Below are 27221 nucleotides of genomic sequence, written 5' to 3' on the forward strand. Positions count from 1 at the left end.
ATGGACTACTTTGATGATGTTTTTATTACCTTTCTGGACATGGACAGTATACCGTACATACATTTTCAATGGAGGTTCTGAAGATGAACGGAGGTCTTACGGGTTTGGAACGACATGAGGGTGAGTCATTAATGACATAATTTTAATTTTTGGCTGAACTAACCCTTTAAGCAACACAACAGTTTCCAGCACTGATAATAAATCAGCATATTAGAATAATTTCTGAAGGATCATGCGACACTGAAGACTGGATTAATGATGCTGAAAATTCAGCTTTGCATCACAGGAATATATTAGATTTTAATGTATATTAAAATAGATTTTTATTTTACATCATAATAATATTTCACAATATTGCATTTTTTCCTGTATTCCTGTACCAAATATATGCAGCCTTGATGAGCATAAGAAACTCCTTTAAAAAACATTAAAAATCGTTCTGATTCCAAACTTTTGAACGGTAGTGTATTCATTCCTTTCAAACAATGCTAGTCCTAACGATGTCCCTGTCCCTTATAGGTCTCTCTTCCTAACACTTAAATCTAAAGAATGTTGTCCAGAACCAACAATAAAAAAACATCCTACTTAGTGAAATCACTCTTATTGTAAAGTAACCATGTCAATCACTTTAAACTTCCTCACTGTATAGGCCAATGTTCCTCACAGCCAGGTTTTTTTTTTGTTTTTTTTTCATTTTACAGTATGTTCACAGTCTTACAACTTTCTGGTGTTAAGACTGACTTGGCTTCCAGAACTTGCTTTTATTAGGTATGGTGTTGGGAGGCCAATTCAAACAGGTCACAACTGTCATGCTATTGGCAAAGAACAAAGGTACAAAGAGAGATGGGTAGAGAAGCAATTGGAAGAGATGACTCCTCTGAAAATCTCAGTGGGCACCCTTTATAATGGCCTATGTGGTGCACATAATGTGGTAGTAGTTAAGAAAGGAAAATGCAAGTCTCTCTCAACAGGATCAATGAGAGCAATACAAAAAAATTATGTGGGAGTAATAACAATACTCTGCTTGGTTTTGGTCATTATCCTAGAGAAGTGGTGCCTTGCTAACTATCAAAGGAGTAATATCTTATGCAAGATGCATAGGTACAAGGTAGACAATAGTGTCTCTTACAACTTAAGTGCATTATGTTGTGTTTTGTTTTGTACATGGTAAGCATAACTGGCAAAATACTTGACTGGTGCCTTACAAGCAGGGCCTTAAGGAGCAGCTTTTCTACACTCTGGTGGGATGCCCCCAAGCCCTGCTTAACTAATCTAGAATTGTGGAAGCATACGAGAAGGCAGAGAGGGGGAGGTTGTTGTTTGACCTTGTTGAGTAGCAGGGTTTGTGAGAGAAGAAAGTGTCTTTGGCTTAGGAAGGCGGGAATGTTTGGGCTGGAGGGGGGCACTGGTTCTGGGCAAATTGCTCTGTATCTTTCTGAGCAATAAAGACTGTCTGCACCCTTGATTTTGTTGGTTAAATATTGGTGCAGTAGTGCTGTGCATGGTAGTTTCTCGGGCTGGGTTGTTGCAAGGTATTCCAGGAGCTGTTAAAGGTTGATGTCTTGTTCTGGATAGACCTGGGGCTCCAAACCTACCCAGGGCTACTTTGAACATACTGACCTGCTGTACTTCCTGGGGCTTGATGAATGTTGAAGCTCTCTTAACATAAGTTTGTGGCTGTAAGGTTGAAAAATTGCTTCTTCTCAAAGGAATTTTTTGTATACCTTTCTCTAGCTTACAGTAAAAGCTAGCAGAAACTGGTGGACTTGCTGGCTCATTGATTTTAAGCTGGCTTCGAATGAGACCAAGCTCAGCAGGATCAGTGCTTTGAAAAGTTCTTGAAGAGGAGGCAGAAGAGCTATCAGCAGATATAGTTACTGTCGGTACAGAACAGTTTGGGGCAGATTCAACAGCGATGGAACATTGTAGGTCTGGGAAGCAGGACCGGGGCGTCAGTGGGTGGTGACTAGGCTCGGCATCCAAACCGTCACAAGGGGCCTCTGAAGAGGTTGGACTTGACAGTCCTTCATGATTGTGGAGCTTGTTTGGTAAGAATCTGGGAGTCTGAGGTATTTGAAGCTATTGGAGAAAAAAAAGTAATTATTAAACATTTGTTTGCTCTCATTTCAGAATGATCATGTTTGGGTGATTTTTCAATTACTGGATTGATCTGTTTGATAAAAAAAAAAAAAAAAAAAAAAAAAAAAAAGAAATTGTGTCTGGGTATACAAGACACTAGAGGTCAACCTATTTTTCCTGATACCAATAACTAAAATTGCTAAATTAATCAAAAGAAAATGTTTAATTAAATCAATAATATAAACAAAAGCTTTCCACTTAATGAAAAATGGTGTTGAACTTTATCAGACAATTAAAAGTAATGCCTTTACCATGAGAACGTTTAGTAATTATTAACTAAATTAAAAATTAATTAAAAAGCTATGCTTCATCACTCATCATTCATATATATAAGAAAGGAATTGCAAAAAGAGGAGAGAGGGGGAAATGGATAGAAATAAAATTAACTCAAGTATTGTCTTATTAAATGGCCTTCCTACCAAAAACTATATATATTTATAATATATATATATATAGTTTTTGGTTCCTTGCCACAGTCACCACTGGGTTGCTCACTGGGGGATTTAAGCATTATGAACTGATTTATAGCAGCTCTTTGATTAAACTACTTAGAGGTGGGCAATATAGCCAAAATCTTTACCACAGTATCTTACTATATACATGCCTTGGCTTTTCTCTGCTGATGTTTTAAATCCACTTTTTTTTGTGTACAAAACAAGTCATAAATCACAATTCATTGCAGACTCTGTAATCAGTTTTATTTTACCCCCAGAGGTAGAACCCACCAGTGCCGATGCACATAGGATATAAAAAGGGATATGAAGGATTATAAAGAAAAACTATAAACACTGATACTGATAATAAGAGTACAAAAAAGCAACTACAAGTGTTGATTAATCGTAAAAACCAATATATCGGTTGTGCTCTAATAGACACTATCCCCAGCAGCAGCCACACAACTTCAGACGAACCTGCTCTGGATGTTAACTCAGACTTGAGTGAGACTGAGTGAAGCATCCACACATGACAAGCTGTCTGAGAGGGCTTTGATCCTTACTGTTCTTGGCGAAGTGGAGCTCAGCCTCTCCACACTAATTAGCAATGATGCGGACTTACACGTGTGGTGGTGAGGTCACCGCCAAAGCAGTACATGTACTCAAGCACACTCTCAGACTGACAAACAAGAATGCAATTCAAGTTAACAACCTACGACTGGCACCAAAAAGTGTCTAGAATAGAGAAGCTTGCACTGTCACAAAGCAAAACATCCAAAATGGGACAAAGGCGTTTTTCTAAGGATGGTACATAGACAAATTTCTGCCTGCTTTTAATATTTCAAATTCAAGATCACAAGAAATGCACATGATATTGCTAGAGAAGCCAACCTATATATCTCAAAGTGAATTATTCTATGTGATGCAAGGCTTTGTGGTATGCAGGACACTGAGGTGTTGTAATATTGTTAGTAGCTCTGCCATTTCATTGGCCCTGGTAGATGATTTCCAGTGGGTGGCATTTACAGTATTTCATGTAAACAGAGCTTTAGGAATAGTCACCCGTGTCCCTTTATGTTATCCTCACACAAATACCTAGCAAAAGTTACCAGGATTGCATATTTTAAAAGACTGAAAGTATGATGTGAGTTAAAAGATTGCATATACTTTTATTTACACAAGGTTGGATCACACTAGTTTCACGTTAGCATGTAAGAGTTTTGGCTATTCTTTTGGAATACTGTGAGAGTTCAATATTTTATTTATTATTTGTTTATTCCGTGACCTGTGATCTGAAGGATGACTCAAAATCATTGTCTGAGGTAAATTATAGCATGCAATAGACTTTAATTTATGTATTCATTCTGATATACTGTTTTGGGGCTCAAGAAACATTTCCTATTATTATCAATGTTAAAAAAAAAAAAAAACAGATATGCTGCTTAATATGTTTTGTGGAAACCATGATACATTTTTTTATTTTTTTATTTTTTTTAATTTTTGTAACAATTTTACCCATGTATGACTCACTGACAATCTTCCCCTCTTGTGAGATGTTAATTATGGTCATCACACTGAGTTTAACTAGATCAGTCCATTCAAAAACAAATCATTAAGACTGGTTTTATGAACTGAATTAACTGATCCGCTAAAAAGATCTGACTCGGAAGAATGATTTGTTCACACAAAGCTATCATATAGGAACAGCATGAGGGTGAGTTAACAATGACAAAATGTACATTACTGGTCTAAAAAATGCTCACAGCAAATATCCATTATCTTCCCTACTTCATAAATGTCTGTATGCTAACTGCAACTTCATTTCCTGGTCCACAGCACCCTCTAATGGATATCACCTTCCATACAATGCAGTGTTGTGTGCTTGTTTTATTGACTGAGTCTCTCTCTTTGTTTGGTGCCAATTCCAAGCCCCAGACTTGGAAAATATAATCCTTTGAAGTTTTATCCAGAGCCTGTGGTTCAGAATGGACAAGACAAGACAGTGAGGGTTTTGTCTAGAGAGGTGAAGTCTCAGTCGGGCTAACCTGAGACCACCTGCAACCCCGTCAAAACTACAGAGAAAGTCTTAGCGGAGATGTGTGGGGCGCTCAGCTGTTCATACATAATTTATGACAGCTCAACAAGAATTAAAATAAAGCAGCTAAAAAAAGGTGACTTCTGGAGCAGAAGGAAGATGTGGAGGGAGGGATAAGGTAGACAGACAAAAGACAAAGAAGTAAAGAAAGAAGAGCAGAGAAGAGAAAAATGTAAGCACCTTTCAAAACTGATGCTAGGGGTGCTGTTGTGTCATGTACTTGCACCTACATTGACTCCAAATATGCATTTTAATAATAACCTATTACCACCTCCAGCTACATCAAGCATTTCAACTTATTATCTGAATTACAATAATGACTCTTTCTAAAGGTAGGGAGTCATGAGAAGCGTTAGTTTTATGTGACCGTTTGGTCTAAAAGAGGTTTTTACATTGCAATGAGGTGTGAAGAACAAACTGCAGAACATAAAAGCACATCACATAATTATGCCTAAAGGCCCATGTACTCTATGTTCCCTACTAAACAAAAAGAATGAGGGATGTGAGGGAAGATGTTGTATAATCAGGTATACAGTATTTATTACAATATGACCACTACCTGAAAAATGAAGAACTAAGTACTACATGAAGACAGAAGGGCTTTGATAAAAGTAATAAAGTTTTTATTAGGCAAAAAAACATGCCCCTTTAAAGTGGGATTTCAGCATATGGCAATATTTGAAAGTAAAATATGACATATATTTAATAAGGATTAATTTAGACTTTTCATATTTTACGTTCTTTTTTTTTTTTTTTTTTGGAAAGTCTATGTTCTTGCTGTTACTTTTGTTGGTTGCTCTGATTGGAACAATAACTTATCATTGTACCAGTCAATCTTAGCTGACTCGTAAGATGACAGAAAATTATTGTCCTACATAAAATCGTGTAGATACAAAAGTGTGTTGCTTATTTTGTAAGCATTTTAACATAATTAACACTTCAACTTAGAAATCTAAGCACAGCATTTTGTTTGATTTGTGTACCAGTGGTGTCAACAGGTCAACAGTACTCAAATAGTGAACAACTAGTGAGTGAAAATTATACAAAGACTTTAATAATTTTGCTGAAAATGTAATTTGTAAACTTGTCAGTGGCTGAGGTCCTCTTAATTTGGGAACGGCACAGGACAGTTGGTAAGCAAGGTTTGATATGTTGCCCCTTGAAGCGGCATGTCTTGTGGCATTGTTTGCAGACTGATAGGTTTGCAAGTTAACATTTTTTTTCTCTGAATCCCAAGTAATTTTATATTTTGCTTCAGTGCTGAATTTGCTACAGCATTGCTCTTTTTAGTGAGTTGAGGGCAAAGATATTGAAATCCACATCTTTTGTTGTGTCTACCATTTCTCATCACAGCTGGCTCACTGATTGTAACACTAGCCGAACTTCTGACATTTTGCACAATGCCTGCATCAAAATATTTTTTTTTGTATTATTATATTTTTTTTTTTACATTTTTTCCTAGTGCATTTTTCAGTACCTTGCTTTCCCAATTCACCCTTCGGTGGGAGTTTGATTGACAGACTATCTGACCAATCATGTCATACCTTGAGGTCTGACAGTCTAGGTGCAATGTTTGAAATGAATGTTGGAATTAATTCAGCATTTTCTTCACTTCTCCATTTATAATGGACATTCTGGTTCTTGGGCATACAGATCTTGGTCTGGATCTAGGCCTCAGGAGTTAAGGCCAATATTTGCTTCAGGTATTCATTAGGCACTGCATCTTGCACACAGTGTGCATGCTGTGAATTTCACTATAGCAAAAAGTTGGGCCGTTTCTTTAAAACCACTATAAGAAGAAGACGAAAATGTCAATAAAAACAACAGGAGACAAAGTTTGAAAACAACAAAAATGGACATGCCAGGAATTCAGAAGGTATCTTGATTAGTTCAAGTTTGAAACAAGTCTGAAAGAGTATAAATCAGCGATGGGCAACTCTGGTGCTGAAGGGACACTGTCCTGCAGAGTTTAGCTCCATTCTTTATCAAACACACTTGGCTGTACTTTTCAAATAATCCTGAAGATTATGGTTAGATGTTTCAGGTGTGTTTGAATAAGGATGAAGCTAACCTCTGCAGGACAATGTACAGTGGCAGAGTTGCCCATCCCTGGTATAAAGCAACTCACGACTGTCCTCTGCAGGGCACAAGTTCACGTTCAGTGAAGTATACTCAGATTATAATGCTTGACTGTGCATGAGATAGCAGATGTAAACACAAAGCATACCCCACATCATGTTAACATGACTTCACTTAAAAGTGAATAAAATTTTTGTAACTGTTTAACTATTATGTAATATTTATTTTGACTGCCGTGGGTGAAAATATATATTTTCTTTATATGCTCAATCAAAAAAAAAAAAAATAATAATAATAATGGTATATTGAAACTAAAATTTAATTGTACATGTTTCTGCCCATTACATTTTATATATTTATATTTTTTTAATGTGTCTATGAAAATGGTTATGTTTAGGTTTGGGGCTACAGTTAAGAATATAAAATATATTTATAAAAACGTAACTATACCAAAATATTTATGATAAAAAAAGATTTGTATATTTGTAAGATGTGTAATTTTTTACATTTCTATAGCTGCAAATATCTATCCAAATGTACAAAAAGTCTAAATGTTACATACTAAAACACCAGGCTGGGGACTCTAATATTGGTCTGGACCTTAGGGGTCTGGTACTGGTCTTGACTCCAACTCTTGAAGTAACAAAGGAAACTTGCAATACACAGATTTCACAAAGTTATAGGGGTTAGTCAAACAGTTAAAAGAAAATGAAAAACTGAGAGGACTTGAAAACGAAAGAGCATAAAAGAGAATAAAAGACAGAGAGAGGTTTAAAGAAACAATGAATGAAAAGATGAAAGTAGTGTGAACCTGTATGATGCAGATGGACAGTCCTCACTGTACAGAATAAGAGACCATGCAAACAGAAAGAAAAGAGGAAGGACTTTAGAGGATTTTAAAGACAGGCAGTACTATACCACGCAGTGTCTCTGAAGTAATGTACTAGATGCTCCACTCCTTTTGCCAGAGTTTGGGCAGTTTGGGAGAGGCAGAGGGAGAGAAACAATAAGGAAAAATCAGTCAGTGAAAGATTTAAACAGATCGCAGGGGCAGAACAGGAAGCTACCTCAACACACAAGACAACACAAAAGCATTTTTTTTTTTTACTATAACATTTATAAAAAAAAAAAAAAAAAATCTGAAACAGAATAACTGAACAGCCCCTAAAGCCATGACAATAATCTAAGCTTTGTCCATCACATGACATGAATTAAAGCAAAAATAAACATAAATAAATAAATAATAATAAATGCATTCAGGTCCATGCTCATTAGCATAACTAAAAACAGGCAGAATTTAGGTTCTATCTGGACAGCTCGATCTAAGCACAATGCCAAAGACAGACTGAATATGTGTCTTAAAGTCGAAGGGTTGACACCGCTCTCTGAGGGATCCCACATTAGATCCCACAGAGATCAAAAGCAGTCCTGTAATGCACTAACAGCTCTCTTTCCTAATACCAGTCTCCCACAGCTGCCTTCTGACAGTATAAGCAGTCATCCTGGCTGGACCACAGGTCACATGGACATTCACCAAAAAGCTTTGTGGGTAAGGACTTTAAAGTCAAATCTTGTTTATTAGATGATTAGTCTCAATGATGGCAGCTACTGTATGGTGGGTTACTATACAGCTGATCCTTTACTCATCCTCATGTTGTTCCAAAAAATAAATGCTTCCAAATCATTTATTTTTTCTGTTAGGCACAAAAGTAGATGTTTAGCAGAATGTCCAAGTTAAATGAGTACTGGGGCTGTCAAAATACAAAAAGCACAATAAAAGTATCACAAAAGTAGTCTATTTGACTCTACTCTTCTGAAGCCATGCCATGTATTTTATGAGGAACAGAGATTGAAGGTTTTTTTTTTATTTATTTTTTAACGAAAATTAATAGAAAATCTGCTGTAGCTCTCAAATCACAATTGTATTTGTGTACATTCAAACTTGATGTCTAAAGGTGAGTTTCATCAAGTTACATAATTGGTTTTCATGTCTCATGATCAAACATCTTGTGTCTAATGGATGCTATCGTCATCTAAATTTGACAGCAGCAGATGGCAACATTTTCAACAAATAAACACTTATGAACACTGTTCCTCAAAAAAAAAAAGCTATTGCATGACGGAAGGAAAATAGTGGAACGACATAAGGGAGAGTAAATGATGAGTTTTCAATTTTTGAGACAACTATTTATTCCTTACACCCACAGGATCTGACTCACAACTGCATATTTTCAATGAAAAAAAAAAAGGTGACAAAACTGGAAGACTCTATTGCTCTATTGAAATCAAATAGCTCAGATGTTCTAGGAAATTCGGCTGAGGGACAAAAACTACAGGAAAAATATTTATTTAATGTGAGTATGATGACTGTCTGGCTTTACAGAGAGTCATCATGAGAACAATACAGAAGAAAAACTAGAGGTCAGACTGTAAAACAAACAGACAGACAGGGCACATAAGGATGGTGAAACTAAAAGGAGTGGAAATGATGGACTGATTCTTCACTAGAATGTGATTGGATGGTGGATTTATGTTCATGACTCGGGGGCACAAGGGAGAGGCAGGCAGACATGCAGCAAGCACTGGGGCTAGTGCACAGACTGGTTCGCTTGGTTAAAGACTCACTCCGTCTGTGGTGACGTGGCGCGCATGGCCGCACACTCCCCCGCTGTGAGTGTTGCCAAGAGGAGAGGATAGGGCCAAGCAAAATGCCCTGTACAGAGGAAGAGAAAGAGAAAGGCTGATCCCACAGCACCACACACACACACACACACACACAAACGATACACACAATTAGATGGTCATTAATCTCTCAGTTCAAAATCTTTTAAAAAGTTGGAGCCACAATTACTCAGTAAGTTTGGTACATTTATGAAAAATCTGTTCTGTCAAATTAAGGGAATACTAGTCCCACATGGCCAGACTTTTAATTTTAGCATCCAAGCAAGGTCTACTTCTCAAATGATGACATATAAAGCCACCAACCACAACTACATTTGCATTTTTTTGAGACCTGCGGATGGTGCATGTACAACAGCGCATGCACGAGGTGAATGTTGAGACAGAGCGCAAGTAAAGTGGGTGGTTTTGCGCATGTGAAAAGATCATCCTTCCGCACTCATCCGCAGTTGAGTATATTTTAAAAGCTGTGCGGACGTGGCTGTGTGCGAGATGGAATGGTACACGGAAAGTGAAGTATACCTTGGCCTTTATTCCATGGTCATTTGTTACAGACAAGTTAAAACTAGCACAATATTTGACAGAATGGGAAAAAATTACGGTTATTTTGGTCAGTTACGGAATTATAGAATTACAGAATTATAAAATTTATTTTAATTAATTATCGATCGTTTGTTCGAGAGAGAGAAAAATTACAGTTGTGTGTGTGTGAATTACCTGCGTCTGTGCGTCTCTCTCTACAAACAATTAAGTTGTGAGTTTAGTTACTAAAACAGAGATTTTACCTCCTCGTTGCTGAGGAATATAACGCAGTGATCCAGTATCTAAGCCATTTTATTAATAAAAGGGGCAGCGTTGACAAGTTTATGTTGGCCTACTCCTCAACGTTTCTGTATTCTGCACAGTGGGATATCGCTCTCTCTCTTGCTCTCTGTGTGAGTGTTTGTGTGTGTCAATTAAAGCAGCGGTGCATTAATAAAGAACGGTAATCAAACTGGTTTGGAACTACCTGAGCATTAAACGGTTTTAATGCATACCTGCCAGCCAATCAGAATCAAGAATTCCAACAGACCATGGAATAAATGAAAGTAAAATATTCTAAGAACACAGCAGTGCATAGTATACCTGTTGTAGCGCATTGTTTACTTTAAGAGTACGTTATGTTTAATTTAAATGTAACACTTTTATTTTAATGAAAGACTACTGTATGTTTTATTTATTTTAAATTTAACAGTAATTTACTTTCAAATGCCCCAGTTTCTGAAGGGTTCAAGTTCAAGTTGCATTCTTCAAAATACCTGTAGTAGCACAGCAGTGCATACCTATTTACATTTAATTAAGATGTACTAGACTAGACTGTAATAAAAATAGTTGAGTTGGCCAGGTGCATACAATATTTATGGCAGGTTTTCATGAAAGTGTTGGTCAGTTTGTCTGCTTGACAATCACATTTTGCACTGCAGCAATAAAATTGAAGTGAGATAAACAAACTGAGAAATGTTTCTTTTTAGTTAAAACAGATGTTGCCAAAGTTCTCGTTTGGGGACATAATTTGAAGTTGGAAAAAGGTAATAAATTGCAATATATCCCAGAATATCGCAATATATTTAAAATCAGAATAATATTGTATCATAACACAAGTATCGTGATAACATCGTATCGTGGGGCCTCTGGTGATTTTCACCCCTACTGTGTATATGTAAATATAACTCTGCCAGTCCCAAGTAGTGTTGCTTTCGTCAACGAAAATTATGACTAAATATCGTCGTCAACGAACCTTTATCATGTGAAGAAAATGAGATGAGAAGCAATGTAAATGCTGGTCATGTGATGATGACTATAATTAAATGTATAATGCAATATCGTTGACGAATAAAAACGAGACTAACTGTGGTTTACAAAATAAAAACTATGCTAAAATGTATCTTCATTTTCGTTGACCAAAACAAGATGAAACTAAATGTTTTAACGTTATTACGTCTTGTTTAGTCGTTATTATTATTATTTTGCAGTATTTCTGTTTCCTGTGTCTCACTGCACAGACACGACCGACGTCACTTCCTCAAGTCCCACTGGCACCATTATTTAGAAGATGACTGGCTCCGCTGACTGCAAGCGCACCTTCCCAAACGGACGAGGCTTTTCTACTTGTTGCATTCGCCGTTGTACAATTCTTTGAAACGACAGGGGAGCGACGAGGAGTAATTGTCCTCTAAAATCGTCGGGAACCACCAGTGAGAAGTCATTTGCCAGTACAAGTTTTGTGATGAATGAGTTGATGAATTAATAATTTCTTTATGCACAAACAATCTTAAACTATTGGCTGTATTACGCATCAAACACAAGACAACTTTAAGCAAATAGTGTATAATTAATATCTAAATAAATTCTAATTCTATTTTATACAATAAAAATAAAACATACTTCAAATAAGAAGCCTTGGACAAACTATGCAAACATTTTTTTTCCAAAAAAAGCATTTTCTGTCAAAAAGCACCTGATGGAGTTTGAACTTCACATTAAACTGCCTCTGTTTCACACAAACGCCGACACAGACGTGCATGTTCGGCTAGAATCGCCCTGAACTCGTGCATGTTCGGATGCGGAGCTATGCGGAAAGTTACAAAAAATGCCGTGCACTCCGCCATGCAAATAGTTTGCGCGCACTCAAAGCGAACTTCCAGCAACACCACGATGACGTCATATTTTCTGCGCTCACCCAAGCGAAATTGCGGACGCATCGAGTATAAATCAGTCTTGACACAGAGAAAGGGACCAATGGCCGGCCAGCCGGGGTTCGTCTTTGGGAGAAAAATTAGCAGATTATTATTATTATTATTATTATTATTATTATTTTATTGTTTTAATTTATTTTATTAAAATTTGTGTGTACTTCTAACATGTTTGGTTGGTAAAATAAATGTTGTAAATTCAAATCAGAGAGTCTTCCGTGTCTGTGTCCGTATATTATATTACAATAATATAATAAGATAACCTTGTTTGAAATGGGTTTGGTTAAAAGAAAATGTTGGTTTCGTCTATATTTCTAGGTACTTGTAAAAGTACCTAGAGTACAGCAAATTGGCGCAACTCCTGGGAGAATTCAATCATTATCATCTTGACATCCTCGGCATAAGTGAGGCCTGTTGGATGGCCAGTGGGAAGTTGATAACTGATGATAAGACCTATATATATCCTGACCATGCCCGCGACCATCTCCACATTGTGGGGATCGTCCTATCCCGCTGAGCAGCATCGAGCCTACTCTGTTGGCAAACCATCTTGGACAGATTCCACACAGCTGCAAGGCACGTATGTGAAGCTGACCTTCATCTATGTGCCAGCAGAAGATGCTCCATTGCAAATAATGACTCTTTTTACGATGACTTTCCTCATCATTGCAGGTGATCTCAACATTCAGATCAGCAAGGCAAGCCAAGCGTTCGATCATGTGATTGGCCCCCATGGTTTGGTGACCGAAACCAATGACAAGGGTATGAGACTCCTGACTTTTGTGCTGCACAAGGACTCGTGGCCAGGAACACATACTATCCTCACAAGCGGATCTACAAAGTTAAGTGAAAAGCCCCGGGTGCCCAAGAGGTGTGCAACGAGATCGACTATGTCTCCATCTCTAAGCGTTGGCACTTGTCCATCCTCCATGGACAAGTCCATGATGTGCGAAGTTATCGCGGTGCCGATGTTGCTACTGACTCCTGCTCGTCGCAACCTGCTGACTCTGATTAAAATGCTTGCCAGCCCATGGCTAGCAGCCTCAACTGTTTGATGTCATATGACTCCAAAACCTGGTTGTATTGCAGCAGTACAATGTCACCGTCCAGAATCGTTTCGACCTGGATTCCCACTGGGACTAATTCCGAGATGGTAACCGTTCCATCACTAATAGGTACAGGTAGGAGAAATGGGTCGATTTCCAACAGAAGATGACTGAAGACAGGACATCAACAGGTAGGCTAAGTATCACCAGTAGGTAGTTTGGTAGATAGCTCAGAAGGGAACAACAAGACCTGACAATGGGGAAGGGGTGAATGCTTAAATAGGAGTCTTTGAGTGGCTGGTGCAGGTGCGTATGATTAGAATTCGGGTGATTGAGAACAAGTGGGTGGAGCTGAGATGTCTGGTACAGAGGATGTGACTGACTCTGTGACACTTGTGTTGCTTGGTACCAACTACTGAAATGCTGGTATTGTGGCAATACTACTCTCAACAGACAATGTAAACATTCACAGCATAGCAATTCTCATTTTGCCTTATTTCAAAAACTTGTTTTATTTTGTTTAAAAAATGTAAAATCTCCTATAATGAATGAAAAATAAAACAACACATAGTATTTAGAATGACAACCAGAGGTTGACAATCAACATTTTCTGGAGGTTAAGCATGTCTTTTTCACTGACAATTTATTAAGAAAAAAGTTTTAGGCCTTATTTTGCATCCTCTTCGTTAAAAGTACCAACTATTACAAACACAAAGGAAATTAATTTACACTCATCACTGTGCCCATTGGGCTGTTTAGTTTGTCAGACGTCAATATTTTCCTTTGTCTTTGATCTGGGCCATCTGAAGGGTCTTTTCTGATGAATAAATGCATTTTTTCCCCGTTTTCCATGACCCTGTCAGTACAGAATCACAACCCACCAACTGAGATCCATTTAACTAGATGGATTTCCTCCAGAGCCAGCAAGAAATGTGTCACATCCTTCACACAATTCTGTTACCAAGACCACTGGCAGACTTTCTTAAGAGCCGTTGAAACAATAAGCACTTTTCCATCATCCAATGGTATTACCAATGGCACTTCTATTAGAACACATTTTGGTGCAGAACAAATACAAACTGTTCCATGCCTGGATTTTTCAGTATGGTCGACTAACCAGGAGAACCATGCTGGTGAACACAACAACCTTCCAATGGTCACTTTTCAGTTGCTAATATAACTTTCAAAAAGAAGTGATTATCAGTAGCATTCTGGAAACAAGTATATTTTTTGCAATTTGTTGCAATGATGCAGAAATCACACACCACAGCATTACAAGGATAGTTCACCCAAAAAATCTTCTTTCATGTTCCACTGAAGAAAGAGAGTCTTTCAGATTTAAAATGACATAAAGGTGAATAAATGATGACAGAATTCTCATATTTGAATGGAATATGACATTAGGAAAACCCTTCCATTACAGGCATGTGATCATTACATGATCATCATCATTATTAAAAATAGATATTTTAGCACATTAAAATATATATCTTATATTGTAAAAACACATACTGTCCTGTAAAAAATAAAAAGCAGCATTTAATAATCATGACAACAATATAATAATATATTATAATAAAGTACTATAGTATATTATAGTAAAGTATCAGGCATGTGATCAGCTAGAGACAAAAAAGAAGGAAAATCTGACCACGCCCAAAGCCACGCCCACAAGCCACACCCCCAGCACTCATTATTAAAAATATATATTTTAGCACATTAAAAGATATATCATATATTGTAAAAACATACTGTCCTGTAAAAAAAAGTAAAAAGCAACATTTAATAATCATGACTTTAATATTATTAAAGTACCTGCCAAAAGTTTGGAAATTACAATTATTAATGATTTTGAAGTAACCATCTTCTGCACATCAAGGCTGAATTTATTTGATCAAAAAAATAAAAAAAACAGTTACATGATACAAACATCACAATGTACCCAACTCTATAGTGATGAAACTGCCCTGAACATGTTTTCTATCTCTGTATATATACTCACATTATGTGCCTTCCACAAGGTTTGAGTATCCTTGTCTTGGTGCTCCAGTGACTCCTTGTTAACCTCTGAATCCTGCAAGCAGTGGAACTGCATATCCTCTTTTGGAGAAGACTATGAAAAATGTAAATAAAAATAAAATGCTGAAGTAATGCTATACTGTATATACAATTAATAGGGTAAACACTTTATAATAACTTTCATTAATAAATCGTTAATAAACATTATATAATATTTAATGGATCATTTGTTAATATATATTCAACATTTGTGAGATAATGTGTTTGTTAATGTTTGCTAATAAACTTATTAAACATTAGATAATGTTCAAACAAATCATTATTTCATGTAAGTTAAAATTAGGGCTGCCCTCGACTAAAGATTTGTCTGGTCGACTAGTAGTCGTACATTTTAAGCATTATACTGCGTTCCAAATTATTATGCAAGTGACATATCAATAGGATTTTGGTACAATAAAGAGTCAGATTTTTGTTTGTGTTGTTTTTCACATCTTTTTAGATAACTGGTATAAATCTCAGACGGATTACACAGTCCAAGAATATTTTTTATTATTATTATTATTTTTCAGATTTGAATTGTTTCATTTGAAAGTAGACATTTCACTCTCTATAGATATATTTTTCATGTCTGTAAGGCAATTTTACATGGAGTTTCGCGCTCAAGTTCACAGAGGCCGAGATGGCAGAAAGCGCATCCTGTCACTTTCATTATTTTACAAAAGCACAATATTTTGTTGTTACAGTGAGTGCACACAAATAAAAGTAGAGGCTTTACAGATTCAAAATATGTATTACTCTTCTCTGTATGATGGAGTATTTTGAGAGCAAGTGACTGCACCGGCACCTCCATTTATCATGCTGTGAGCATGCTACTGTTCAGACACTTTAACAGCGCACATTTTTCTAGGTTAACATTAGATTGAGCAGCCATGTGAAGTTGCTAATACTTACATATTTCAGACGATAAGCCTTTTGAGGTTGATGAATGATAGGTTTGCGTTTGTATGTAGGTTACTGTATTACCACAAAATCCAGCCATTAACGATCTGTCCGTCACAGACTGCGTTACCTCACCACTTCCTGTGGATTTTTTTTTTCTGCGACTAAGCAACTAATACAATTTTGGTCGACCAAGCTTCTTCTCGTCGACTAAAGGTTAGTCGACTATTAGGGGCAGCCCTAGTTAAAATGCTTACAAAAGTCAATAAATTTTTTATAAAAAAAATATTTTTTAAAAAATATTTGTTTTCCCTATTTATTTATGATTCAAGGAATATCCTGTTCAATGATATACTGAAGAGTAGTGTACTCTGAGTGTTTAGACAATAAAAACATTTTATTTTTTGCACCAAAATGACAATCTGTTGTCTTTAGCAAGCATTTAGCTGAACTTAACCAGCCACAATTTACACAAACCATGTTATAATTAGCTGGTTCAAACCCCATAAAGGTATTAGATGATTAGTAATGTTTTATAAACATTTAAAAATTATGAATAGTTTCAACTTTTGGCTACTGCAAAAACATGAACAAATGATTAATAAATGATTAGTAAAGGTGTGAATAGGGTAAATTCAGGTCTTTCAGGACACATTTTGGCATTGAGATGACTTTTCATAAAGGTACTAATGATTAGTAAACATTTATAAACATTCGCAAATGATGAATAGTTTCCACTTTATATTGGGTATTGCAAAAACATGAACAAACGACTAATAGATTATTTGTTAAGATGTGTAAATAGAGGTCTACACAACAAACAAAGACCAACAAATGAAGATCATATAAACATTTAAATTTACATTAAATAATCATATGTTAATCATTAAGTAATGTTGGGTAAGTTCATTAGTAAACATTAACAAGAACATTATCACATATTTCTAGCTATGTGAATATATATTAACTATTAATCTGTTAAGAATTATATGATGTTTGCTAATGATTTATAATTGAAAGTTATTATAAAGTGTCACAATTAACAGTATAATTAACAGCATACAAATGAAATACAGGTCTCATCACATCTGTTTGTTTTTCCAGGAACTTTCACAATAGATTACAACAACATTACAATACCCCAAAATCAAAATAAATAATTTTTTCTATTTAAGAAAATGAATCCTATTTTAACACAATTAAGCTGTTTTTGTATTGTGACAGCATGATTATTGCAACAATTATGGCAGTTAAACAAAAATGATGTAGCATTTAATCCTCTGGAGTCTAAGGGTATTTTTGGGGCCTGGAGAAGTTTTGTCATGCCCTGACATTTGTGCTTTTTTCAGTTTCTTATAAATATCTAAATGGCTAAAGTCTAATCTCACTGTAATCAGCACAAACTGGGCTATAATAATATGTGAGCAGCATGTATGTACATGATTGTGTTTTTGAGAAAAAAAAAATGTTATGCGTGGTTAGTGAAAAACTAAAAATGTTAAATCACTTGAATAAGGCAATAAAACACATACAGAAAATTGGTTCCCGGGACTTTTGAGAACTGGAGCTTGTAACCTTGAATTTTTTTTTCTAAATGATGTGAAAATCATCTTGTTTACTCACTTACAGAAAACAATATATTGATTTAAATTTTCTAAGACACTTTTTGTTGGTAAAAGTCATATGCGAGTAGGCGTCAACTATCATGAATTCACACCTGAGAAGACAAAGGCCTGCATAATGAGCTACATAATGAGCCATTCAGTCAGCTGTGTCACTGAGAGGGATGAGTTACAAGAAAGAATGTGAGGACAAAATAAATGTATATAATTTTATGTTTGTAGTTTATTTAGAATATATTTAATTATCCCACAACATAATTTAATACTCACTTGTGAGTGCAGTTAAACAGTTTATTAGGAACAATCAAAGCTGACTTTCAAACTGAATTTTTTGCATCATTACTCCAGTCACACAATCCTTCAGAAATCCTTTTAACAATCTGATTTTCTACAAAAAAACATTTATTATTATTATTATTATCATTATTATTATTATTATTATTAATGTTGAAAAGAGCTGAGAATATTTTTTTTCAGGTTTTTTAGGGGGGATAAATTGAAAGAATAGCATTGTTTGTTACATTTGGTACAGTTACATTTATTGGTACATTTATATTATTTACATCAAGCTTTTGAATGGTATAGTAGTGTATAATTGTTATTGAAACTTCATGATATTTCATTTGATTGTACATTTAGTGAGGAATTATAGTTTGGAAAAAGTCTTTGTAAAAAGTCTAACTAGTAAAATGTTTACACGTTATGTGAAAACTAGTACAAGTATATAAATAAATAAGAGACTTATTCATGTTTATGATCTCTGCTGAATAAAGTGCTTCATTCTTTTTTCTGAGGAAATCCAAATCTCAAATCCTCAACCACATCACATCTTTCTGGGGTGAATTATGTCTTATTCCTCTCATCGCGAAGCAAACAGTAAAATAAAAAAAAACTTGAAGAACAGTCTCGCTGCATTGTCTTCTGTTGTGTGGGCATATTCAAGCCGCGCGCTTCAGTGAAACATTATAATTTGAATAGCGCGCTCGGCGCGGGGCGTGGTCGCATTAGAAGATAATGAAGGGAGACGTGAAAAACGGACATCGCGTTGTTTTTATATGGATTACTTTATCACAGAATATTTGTTTACGGCAGCACTTGTTTAGTTTAAAAGTAGACATGTCAGGCTTTCTACAGATACCTCTCTCATGTCTCTGTGTTGAGTATTCACGGAGTTACAGTTCATTTTAATGACGTGTTTGTAAATGAAGATAAGCGCAGACCAAGGCTGCAGACAGCACTCCTGGTTTGTTATCTTTATTTTATAAGTGCACAAAGTTTTGTTGTTATTATGTCTGTATACAAAAAAAGTAGACCCTTTACAGATTCGATTGATGTATTGCTCTTATCTGTACGATCCAAACTGAAAGTGTAATTTAAGTTCTTTTTGGGGTTATCAGGAGAAAATACCCCAAAACGCGTATACGCGTTAATCGACTCCAGAGGGTTAAATACTATTAATATTAATAGATTATTTGTGGAGTATATGTGGTAGAATCTAATATCAATATGTGGTAAAATCTCTGACAATAATAGGAATTACAAAATAAAAATAAATAGAATAAAAGTGTGTTTAATGAAAATGTCACAATGCAAATAAATAATATTAATAATAATAATAATAATAATAATAATAATAATAATAATAATAATAATAATAATAATAATAATAATAATAATAATAATAATAATTACTTAAAAAAATAATAATAAATAAAAAATATTGGCCTAAAATATTGGCCCCATTTTACCACTTTTTTTCAAAACTACAGTTTTCTGAGTGATTTTTTTCTGCAGTGACTTTAGACTGGTGTCTTTGTGAATTTTGGTTGATGTTTGAAGTCATTTCTCTTAAGCAAATATTTAGACTATAATACATACGAGCTGCTGGGAAAGTTCAGCGATCATCCTGTCTTTGCTTCTGAGCTCATTTTTCAGTTCTTGAACCTCTTTCAGGAGAAGTGCCACCTAGAAAATAACAGAAGACAAGATGAACCTGTATCTTTTTTGCTCAATCAAAAGCGTTTTGCTTAGTCATATGCGGTCAGTTATTAGCCTAACATGGTTATTTAATATTACTATTTGTTTTTGTTTTGAGGTGAGTTGGCTCTGCTGTTGGTGCATTAAACTCAATTCAGGTTTATAATGTCATGTTAATAACGCATAACATACATATGTCAGCTCATTTAAATAAAGCTCTTGCTTATGTCAGAGCTGTTGGCATAAATGATTTTGCCTAATCAGATGTCCCAATTCTCATAAACATGGCCTCACTGTTACAAACAATGTTTCAAAACAGTTATCATTAACCTATACACATATTTGTTAATTGAAATAAAGCAAAAAAAAAGGAAATAAAGAAATAAAATACACAGATGAAAAACATAAATTAGAAATATTTACTAACTGAAATTAGTTTAAGTTAAAGCACTAAAATCACTAAATGTAAATAACAATAAAATTAAAAAAACACATAACAAATTTACAAAAAAATTAAAGATCAAAATGAAAACATAAATGAAAAATAAAAAAATTATCCTTCAAAATATTAAGAAAAACTAGAATAGCATATAAATAATACTAAAAACAACACTTTTATAATAAAATAAAATAGTTCTGTGCTAAATATGCGGAAAAGCCGATATGCTAATATCCATCTAAAACTACTTTATTAAATAATAACTCTCTTATTATTTAATATTTAGACTGAGAGAGTTAAAAATTGGATTACACATTGTGGAAAAAAAAGAAACAGTGACCAGATAAAATAATTTCCTTTCCAAAATGAATACATTTTAATATAAATATATGTTAATGAAAGCATATGTCCATTTGACAACTATCTTTCTCCATGTGTTTAAAAAAAAAAAAAAAGGTCCCTTTTATATTAGATGTCTAACTACTATGTATACAGTATTATTGTGTACAGCTTATTATGTTGTATTGCAAATCACTCTTGCGTCTATTGAAATGGGATACAGGTAAGGTTAAGGACACCTTTAGTTGGATAGTCAGGATTAAGGGTGGGTTACAGGGTAAAAATTGGTTCAAAACTGTAATTACATGCAGATATTTAAAAAATGTACAATATAAAAACAAGTATGTATGTAATAAGTACTTTGTATCAAATGATTAATGCCAATGTTAGTACATTATAGTAAAAGACAATATAAAGTGGGATATAAACTTTTTTTTTCCTGAAACACAGAATTAATGTGACAGAGTCATGTCTTTCAAAAAACTGAGCAGCATCTCACATGAACCAGGTTTAAAAAGATTCAAACCACATAATTAGATTGGGTCCCACTTTATATTAAGTCGCCTTAACTACTATTTACTTATACTTATACTTTTGTACTTATATTTTAAAAATACCTCCATGTAATTACATCTGTAATTAATTTCTGTAATTACATTTATAATTACACTGTTGACCCATTCCTTACACCTTAACGCACCCTTACCATACCACCAAACCTGTCCCTAACCTTGCCCGTATTCCACCTTAGTAGCAGCAAAAGTGTTTGCAATACAATGTGAACACAATAAGTATATTGTACTTATTTTTTTATGTAAGTACATAGTAGTTAAGGCCACTTAATATAAAGTGGGACCTTAGATTGCACTCCACAGGCTTGCATGATGACAGAACATCATAGTTTATTTCCGCTATCTTCAAAATCTTACAGGGACAGTGTGAAATACCCTAAGTATCATTCTTCATATTTTCTCTAATAAATTGAATAAGAAGTACTGCTTTGCATTTTTGTGGATGAAAAGATAATATAACAGAGCTAGACGGACCTGGACAATTATTATTATGCTCAAAAATGTAAATATGAAATATGGCTTCAAACACATTGTTACCCTTTTACAAACCCCACTTGAAAAAGTAAAATGTCTGAGATATAAGGAAGAACAAGAACTTTAAATAAGACAGTCACAATCTCTTACCTTCTGATCAAGTAAAGACTGGTCATTGGATTGTGGTGTATGAGCCTCTAAAGTATCTTCAACTGAACCATCTGTCTCCATCTAGAACAAACCACATAACAAAATCAATCTTGTAGTTCTGCAGTTGAGCCATATGTTATATTGTTAAAGTTCCTCAGGGTATAGAGAAGGTTACACCTTTTTTGCTCCACTGACTGCCATTCATTTGTATGTGAATAATTGAAGTCCAGAAATACAAGCTAATACAAAGTTCTGCACTCTCACCTGCATCTCTGCACCCCCTGAATTAGACACTGTGACACAGAATAGCAAACCAGCCAGAAGTTAACAAGAGCAGGATACAGCTCCATAAGATGCATTTACTCTAACAGCAGTTTTATCACTGGAGACACAGTGTCATTGTGCTGCTGGCTGCTACTAGTCGTTCTACACTCCCTTTGCCATTCACCAACTCCACCAATGAGTGTAAATGCCCTTTAGATAGCATGCTGGGCCATGCAGATCCATGCCCTAGCAATTAGCGCACATGTTCCGCCATACTGTGATGCCTGTATCATTTGTAGGCCCCATTACTCCATGATTTTCTCACCAATTATTTCCTTTCTTCTCTCTATTACCCTCTCATTTCAAGTCAACATGAAATCATAAGGCCAAAAAATATATGCATGCATACATTTTTTATCTACCAATAAAAGAGACACAAATGGTCCATTATTACTCTGTTTCATTGTAATGCAGCTCTTGAGAGAAACATTGAAAAGTTCTTTGAAAAGAGAAACCCAAGAAATGAGCTGTATTGTAATATGAATATATTATCAGGGTCTTTTTCTTACACTGGACTGCTGTATTTTTATCCAACAATCAAACAAAAACTAAGGAACTTACTTGTTTGGAAAAAATCTCAGATTATTATTATAATTTTTTTTAATCATGTAGTATACATACAGTATAGCACTGATGTCCCTCGGATGACCCGAGTTCAAGTAAGAGCTTGAGATCCTTTCCCTCTCCAATTGATTTCTGTCTCTATCTATCTCTATCCATTGTCACTCTCAAAGTATTTAAATACAAAATAAAATAGTATTTAAAAAAAATTGTAAAAGTTAAATTGAGTGCAACAGAATGGAAAATAACTCGGGGGAATCAAGACACCAAAAGTTGACACATCATCTTAAAAATGCAGTGTTTGTGGAGCAATACCCTGAATAAACACATGCAGACGTTATATCTGCATTTGTACATAGACCAACAAGTACTACATATTGGGATTTTCCAATTTTAGAGTGCTGACATTCAAACAGTTGCTAGTTAGTAGACTTACAACTTAACCTCAATAATTGACTAGTAGGTTGTTGGACAGTATTCAGATAACACCAAAGCTTTTAGGAAAGCAAGTCTAAGAATACAGGTCTTAGAAAGCGATTGAAAATTGATTGAAAAATGTGTTGAAAAACACAAGACGCTGGCAGTGGAATGGAGAAAAAAAAAACAATGTTATAAGACACAAGTCAAACTTCTTTAAACTTAAGAGCCATGTTTTATAATGTTGTTTCATGTGTGAGACACTACAGTCAGATGCATTCACATGTTTACATAGAAAAAAAGAATGTAAATGCAGCATAGTGGATTGCAAAAACCTGTAAAGAACTATTACTGCTTGTCTGATATCTCATGTTTGGATGATGGTGACAAGCTGAAAGATGCTGAAATTTTCTTTATTTTTTAGAAAAAGCATTTAATAATACTACTGGTGTTATATGTTTTGTCATTTTGACAAATTGATAGTCTACATTTTGGCTTAGAAATATTTAGCATTTTTCTTATTTTATTTTATTTCTGAACAAAGGTTTAAGACAAGTTTGTACAATAGTTACCTACATAATTCATGTATCTTTCCCGCAAAGTGAAGTAGCTTTACATTTAAACAGTGTCGACCACTTTCATGTGTGGTGCACTTGGAATAGGACATTAAACAGATGGTTTTGCAAGTTTTTAATAAAGAGAATGTTACTTGAATCATGTTGTGGTCACGTTTTTAAGTTGACTAGTTAAAAAGGTTGCCTGGCTTTTTCTTGTAGCATTTTCTTGTTGCTATTTGCACTAACTGCACTAATTTAAATGGTTAGCTAGGCATGGTTAGCTAACCCCTCCTCATCCTGATTTTTAGAGATGACAAGAGGGACTATGACTGGAACTCGAGGGTCTTGGTTACTTGTGTTCAAACACAAGTTTACAAAAAGTGTTCCTGTCGCTTCATATAACCCAGATTGCACGTCTGATGGCAGATGGAGTATTCTGACGACGACTTTCATACCTTTTATGGACCTTGACACTGCTATTTACTTGGCAGTCTATGGGACAGTCTCAAGCCTCCAAGTTTTCATCTAAAATATCTTAAATTGTGTTCCGAAGACAAACAAAGCTTTTACAGGTTTGGAACGACATGGGGGTAAAGTGATTAATGACAAAATTTTCATTTTGGGGTGGAGTATCCCTTTAATACTGCTTCTACTGGAGCATACAAAAGATTACGGCTTTTGAGATTGTATATTGACTTCGGTTCCTGTCATCACACTTTTTAATCACTCAAATAATAAAGCAGCAGAAAATCAATAAATTTTTCTATAATAACAGGGGACCATTATCTTGTTTAGCATCAAACCAATTATCACCCATTGAAGAAAAAAAAAGAAAAGAAAAAAAAGATTGTTTTTCTGTCTTGACGCAGATCATATGAAAAAATCGATGCTGTAGACACTGATATTGATATTTGTCAGCAAAGAAGAATAATTGTGCTGGGGGAATGATGTTTTGTTTTGTTTTTTTGTTTTTTTATATTGCATGAAAATTGCATTTCTGAACACAACATACACAGCATTCATCCAGACCATCAAGTCAAATATTATTTGTGCATTCCTGAAAAATGATGAGGATCTGAGCTCATAAATCATAAGAGTCACATTACACTCGCATTAATTTAGAGCATGACTTGACTGTGTAATTAAAACCTGTTGATGGCTCAGGCGAAGTTAATCACAGCAGCTAAATAAATGTGCTGACAATTAAAAGTAGATGATCAAATAAGTTACATTACATTACAGCACACTGGAAAAGATTCAATTACAATTTAATTGGGAAAGTTTAAATTATCTTATCTTAAATTTTCCTTTAAATTAAGGTAATATGAGCTGAACTGACAAGATTTATAATGAAATAACAGAATGACTAAGTTTGTACTTCTGTTCTCTTGCGATGTTACACTTAAGGAGACACAAGGTTATTTGCATTATAGTGTTTTCTTAGACAAAATTAGTTCACTTGATTTAATGTGAGGTGCAAAGATCATGACTGTTCTAATGAAGGTTCTAATCAGACCCTTGGGCCCCTTGCTTCTCACGCTGTGATAAAAAGCTAGTGACATTTTGGTAAATAATTCTGTTTTAAAACACATGACTATCATCATATGACACTATTGAAATCAGATTGTACTGTCCCTAGCCTCCACAATGTCAGTTGTGTTTTGATTGATATTGTGTGTGTTAGCCATGTTTTGGCATTTTGCCGCTTAGAACAAGAAAACAGTTTAACCTGGTTGATAAAAGCTATTTTTGACAAAGTAATATTATCAACCAAAGACGCATTATGTTCAACAATTTTAACTAAACCAAATTGTTTATGCTTGTAAAGCTGCTCTCTTACAGTATTGTCATTTCCACTTATATAGTAATAGCATAAGAATCACTGGGCTTATTTCTTTTCCACTTTTCTAAGCCAATTTATGCAGTTAATAAAGCTGAAAGTTGTAGGGTTGCTTTTGTTTTGCTGTTTTTCCTAGCAAGATCTGGCAACACTGTCTCTTTAGACGCTCAACCACTGATCAAACTCACCTGCCTGTAACTTTCTAGAAAGCCATAAACACCTTGATTAGCTTTGGTGTTTGAGGCTAGAGCTGCCCACCCTTGCTTTAGACATAAGACTACAGGGCTGAAGAAAGGCAATGAATAATGTGCAAAATATGAGAGACACATCTCTAATATGCATGTAAATATATGTCATGTCCTGAGATGTATTACTGCACCTGGTGATGTCTGAGTTTCTGGTGTTATTGTTTCTCTCTGTTTCCATGGTTTTCAGTGTGCTACCGCTTGTACAGACACTGATTGTTGACCTGCTACTAAATTGTTCACCTCCTGCGCATGTATGACCAAAATAAAAAATGCACTGGGTAAATACGTTTATTTGCACACCGACATGGTTGACAGCTGTCAATGCACAATCACCTTTTTAGATTGGCAAGCTGTAATACTGTATTGGATTTTCATTCATACTGAAAGCACAAATCTAGGCTATGCACTACTAGATTCAGAGCAAGATGGAAAACTGTGACATTTCATTCATTAATGCACTTCACTTGGCAACACTAAAACCTGCAGCACACATAGTTACTTGCTCGCAACCCACCAAAATAACAGCTTGCTGAGTTTAGATTTGAAAATGATTAAAATTAATAAAAATATTGAAAGAAAAAAGAAACGGAAGAAAATGACGATTTACACTGTATTTTTATGTGTACCATAAAATAATTGTATTTTTATTTATCACTCATATTTATTTTAAAATAGAATAGTATTATTGCACTTTATTTATTATTTAATTTATTATTTAAATAAACAAATTGTAATAAAGTGCAGTTAGAGCAACAAACCAAATCTCCAGGTGCTCTCATGAGAACCAGCCTTAAAACCTATGTGCATCCCTGGTTATATATGCAAAGCATTCGTTTGTGTCTGACCTGAAACAGTGTCTTCAGTTGAAGCAGCTGTTCTTTGACAGAAGAGCAGTCTTGAGCCATGTTTTTCAGAGTCAAATCATCCAGTGTCACATGGTTTGACTTTGACCTCTCCAGTCCCTGTTCCTTACTCCCGTCAAACGACTGCAAAATGCCACTTCTGTAGGTCAGACAGAAAGAAAGCGATCATAGAACATGTACCAGGTCAGCCAGAGGCCTGCAGAATAAAACTTTAGACAGGTCAACAATACTGAGTTGTCCAATGACAGCAATGTAATCCAGAATCCACCTCGATATATATAGGAGGTCTGCCAACATGGCTTTGAGAATGAAGCGATAGAGACAAAGGACAGTTGTGTTCAGTCAAGTTTAAAGTTCTCATGTGCAATGACTTTTCGGTGTCTATGATTATTCATGTTCGGATTTGATACAATATGTCAATTTAGACATGCAGCAAAGAGACAAATCTGCCTTTTAAATCATATGAAACAGACACAGATGCACTTCTGGAGACTAAAGGCTGAAAACTGGAAAAATGTCAGAACAAAGACAGTTAAAAACTGCCTTCAGAATATGGGTATTCATTCTAAAAAAACATTTGATTATCTTTTTTAAGGTTAACTTTAGCCACAATCTGTTTATCTGCATATTGGACTCAAAAATGGAAAGAGCTGACTAACGTTACGCAATGCATAGG

General features: G+C 35.0%; 1 protein-coding gene across 3 annotated transcripts in view; it reads right to left on the bottom strand.

The window, feature by feature from the left end:
• Positions 1–349: 349 nt before the first annotated feature.
• The window catches only part of LOC109112372 (serine-rich coiled-coil domain-containing protein 2-like), a 63516-nt gene continuing 36644 nt past the window's right edge, over positions 350–27221 (bottom strand). For 2 of the 3 annotated variants that reach the window (XM_042767365.1, XM_042767364.1), the window contains 5 exons: positions 26528–26684; positions 21736–21816; positions 19663–19749; positions 15207–15317; positions 350–2079 (listed from right to left, as the gene is read on the bottom strand). In XM_042767365.1, coding sequence (XP_042623299.1) covers positions 1273–2079; positions 15207–15317; positions 19663–19749; positions 21736–21816; positions 26528–26684 — 1243 coding nt within the window. In that variant the 3' untranslated portion in view covers positions 350–1272. Of the gene's footprint in view, positions 2080–7665; positions 7706–9372; positions 9461–15206; positions 15318–19662; positions 19750–21735; positions 21817–26527; positions 26685–27221 lie in introns of all 3 variants that reach the window. The other variant, XM_042767366.1, reaches the window with a different exon arrangement.

Source organism: Cyprinus carpio, chromosome A12 (assembly GCF_018340385.1).
Source record: "Cyprinus carpio isolate SPL01 chromosome A12, ASM1834038v1, whole genome shotgun sequence".
Classification (NCBI taxonomy): Eukaryota; Metazoa; Chordata; class Actinopteri; order Cypriniformes; family Cyprinidae; genus Cyprinus; species Cyprinus carpio.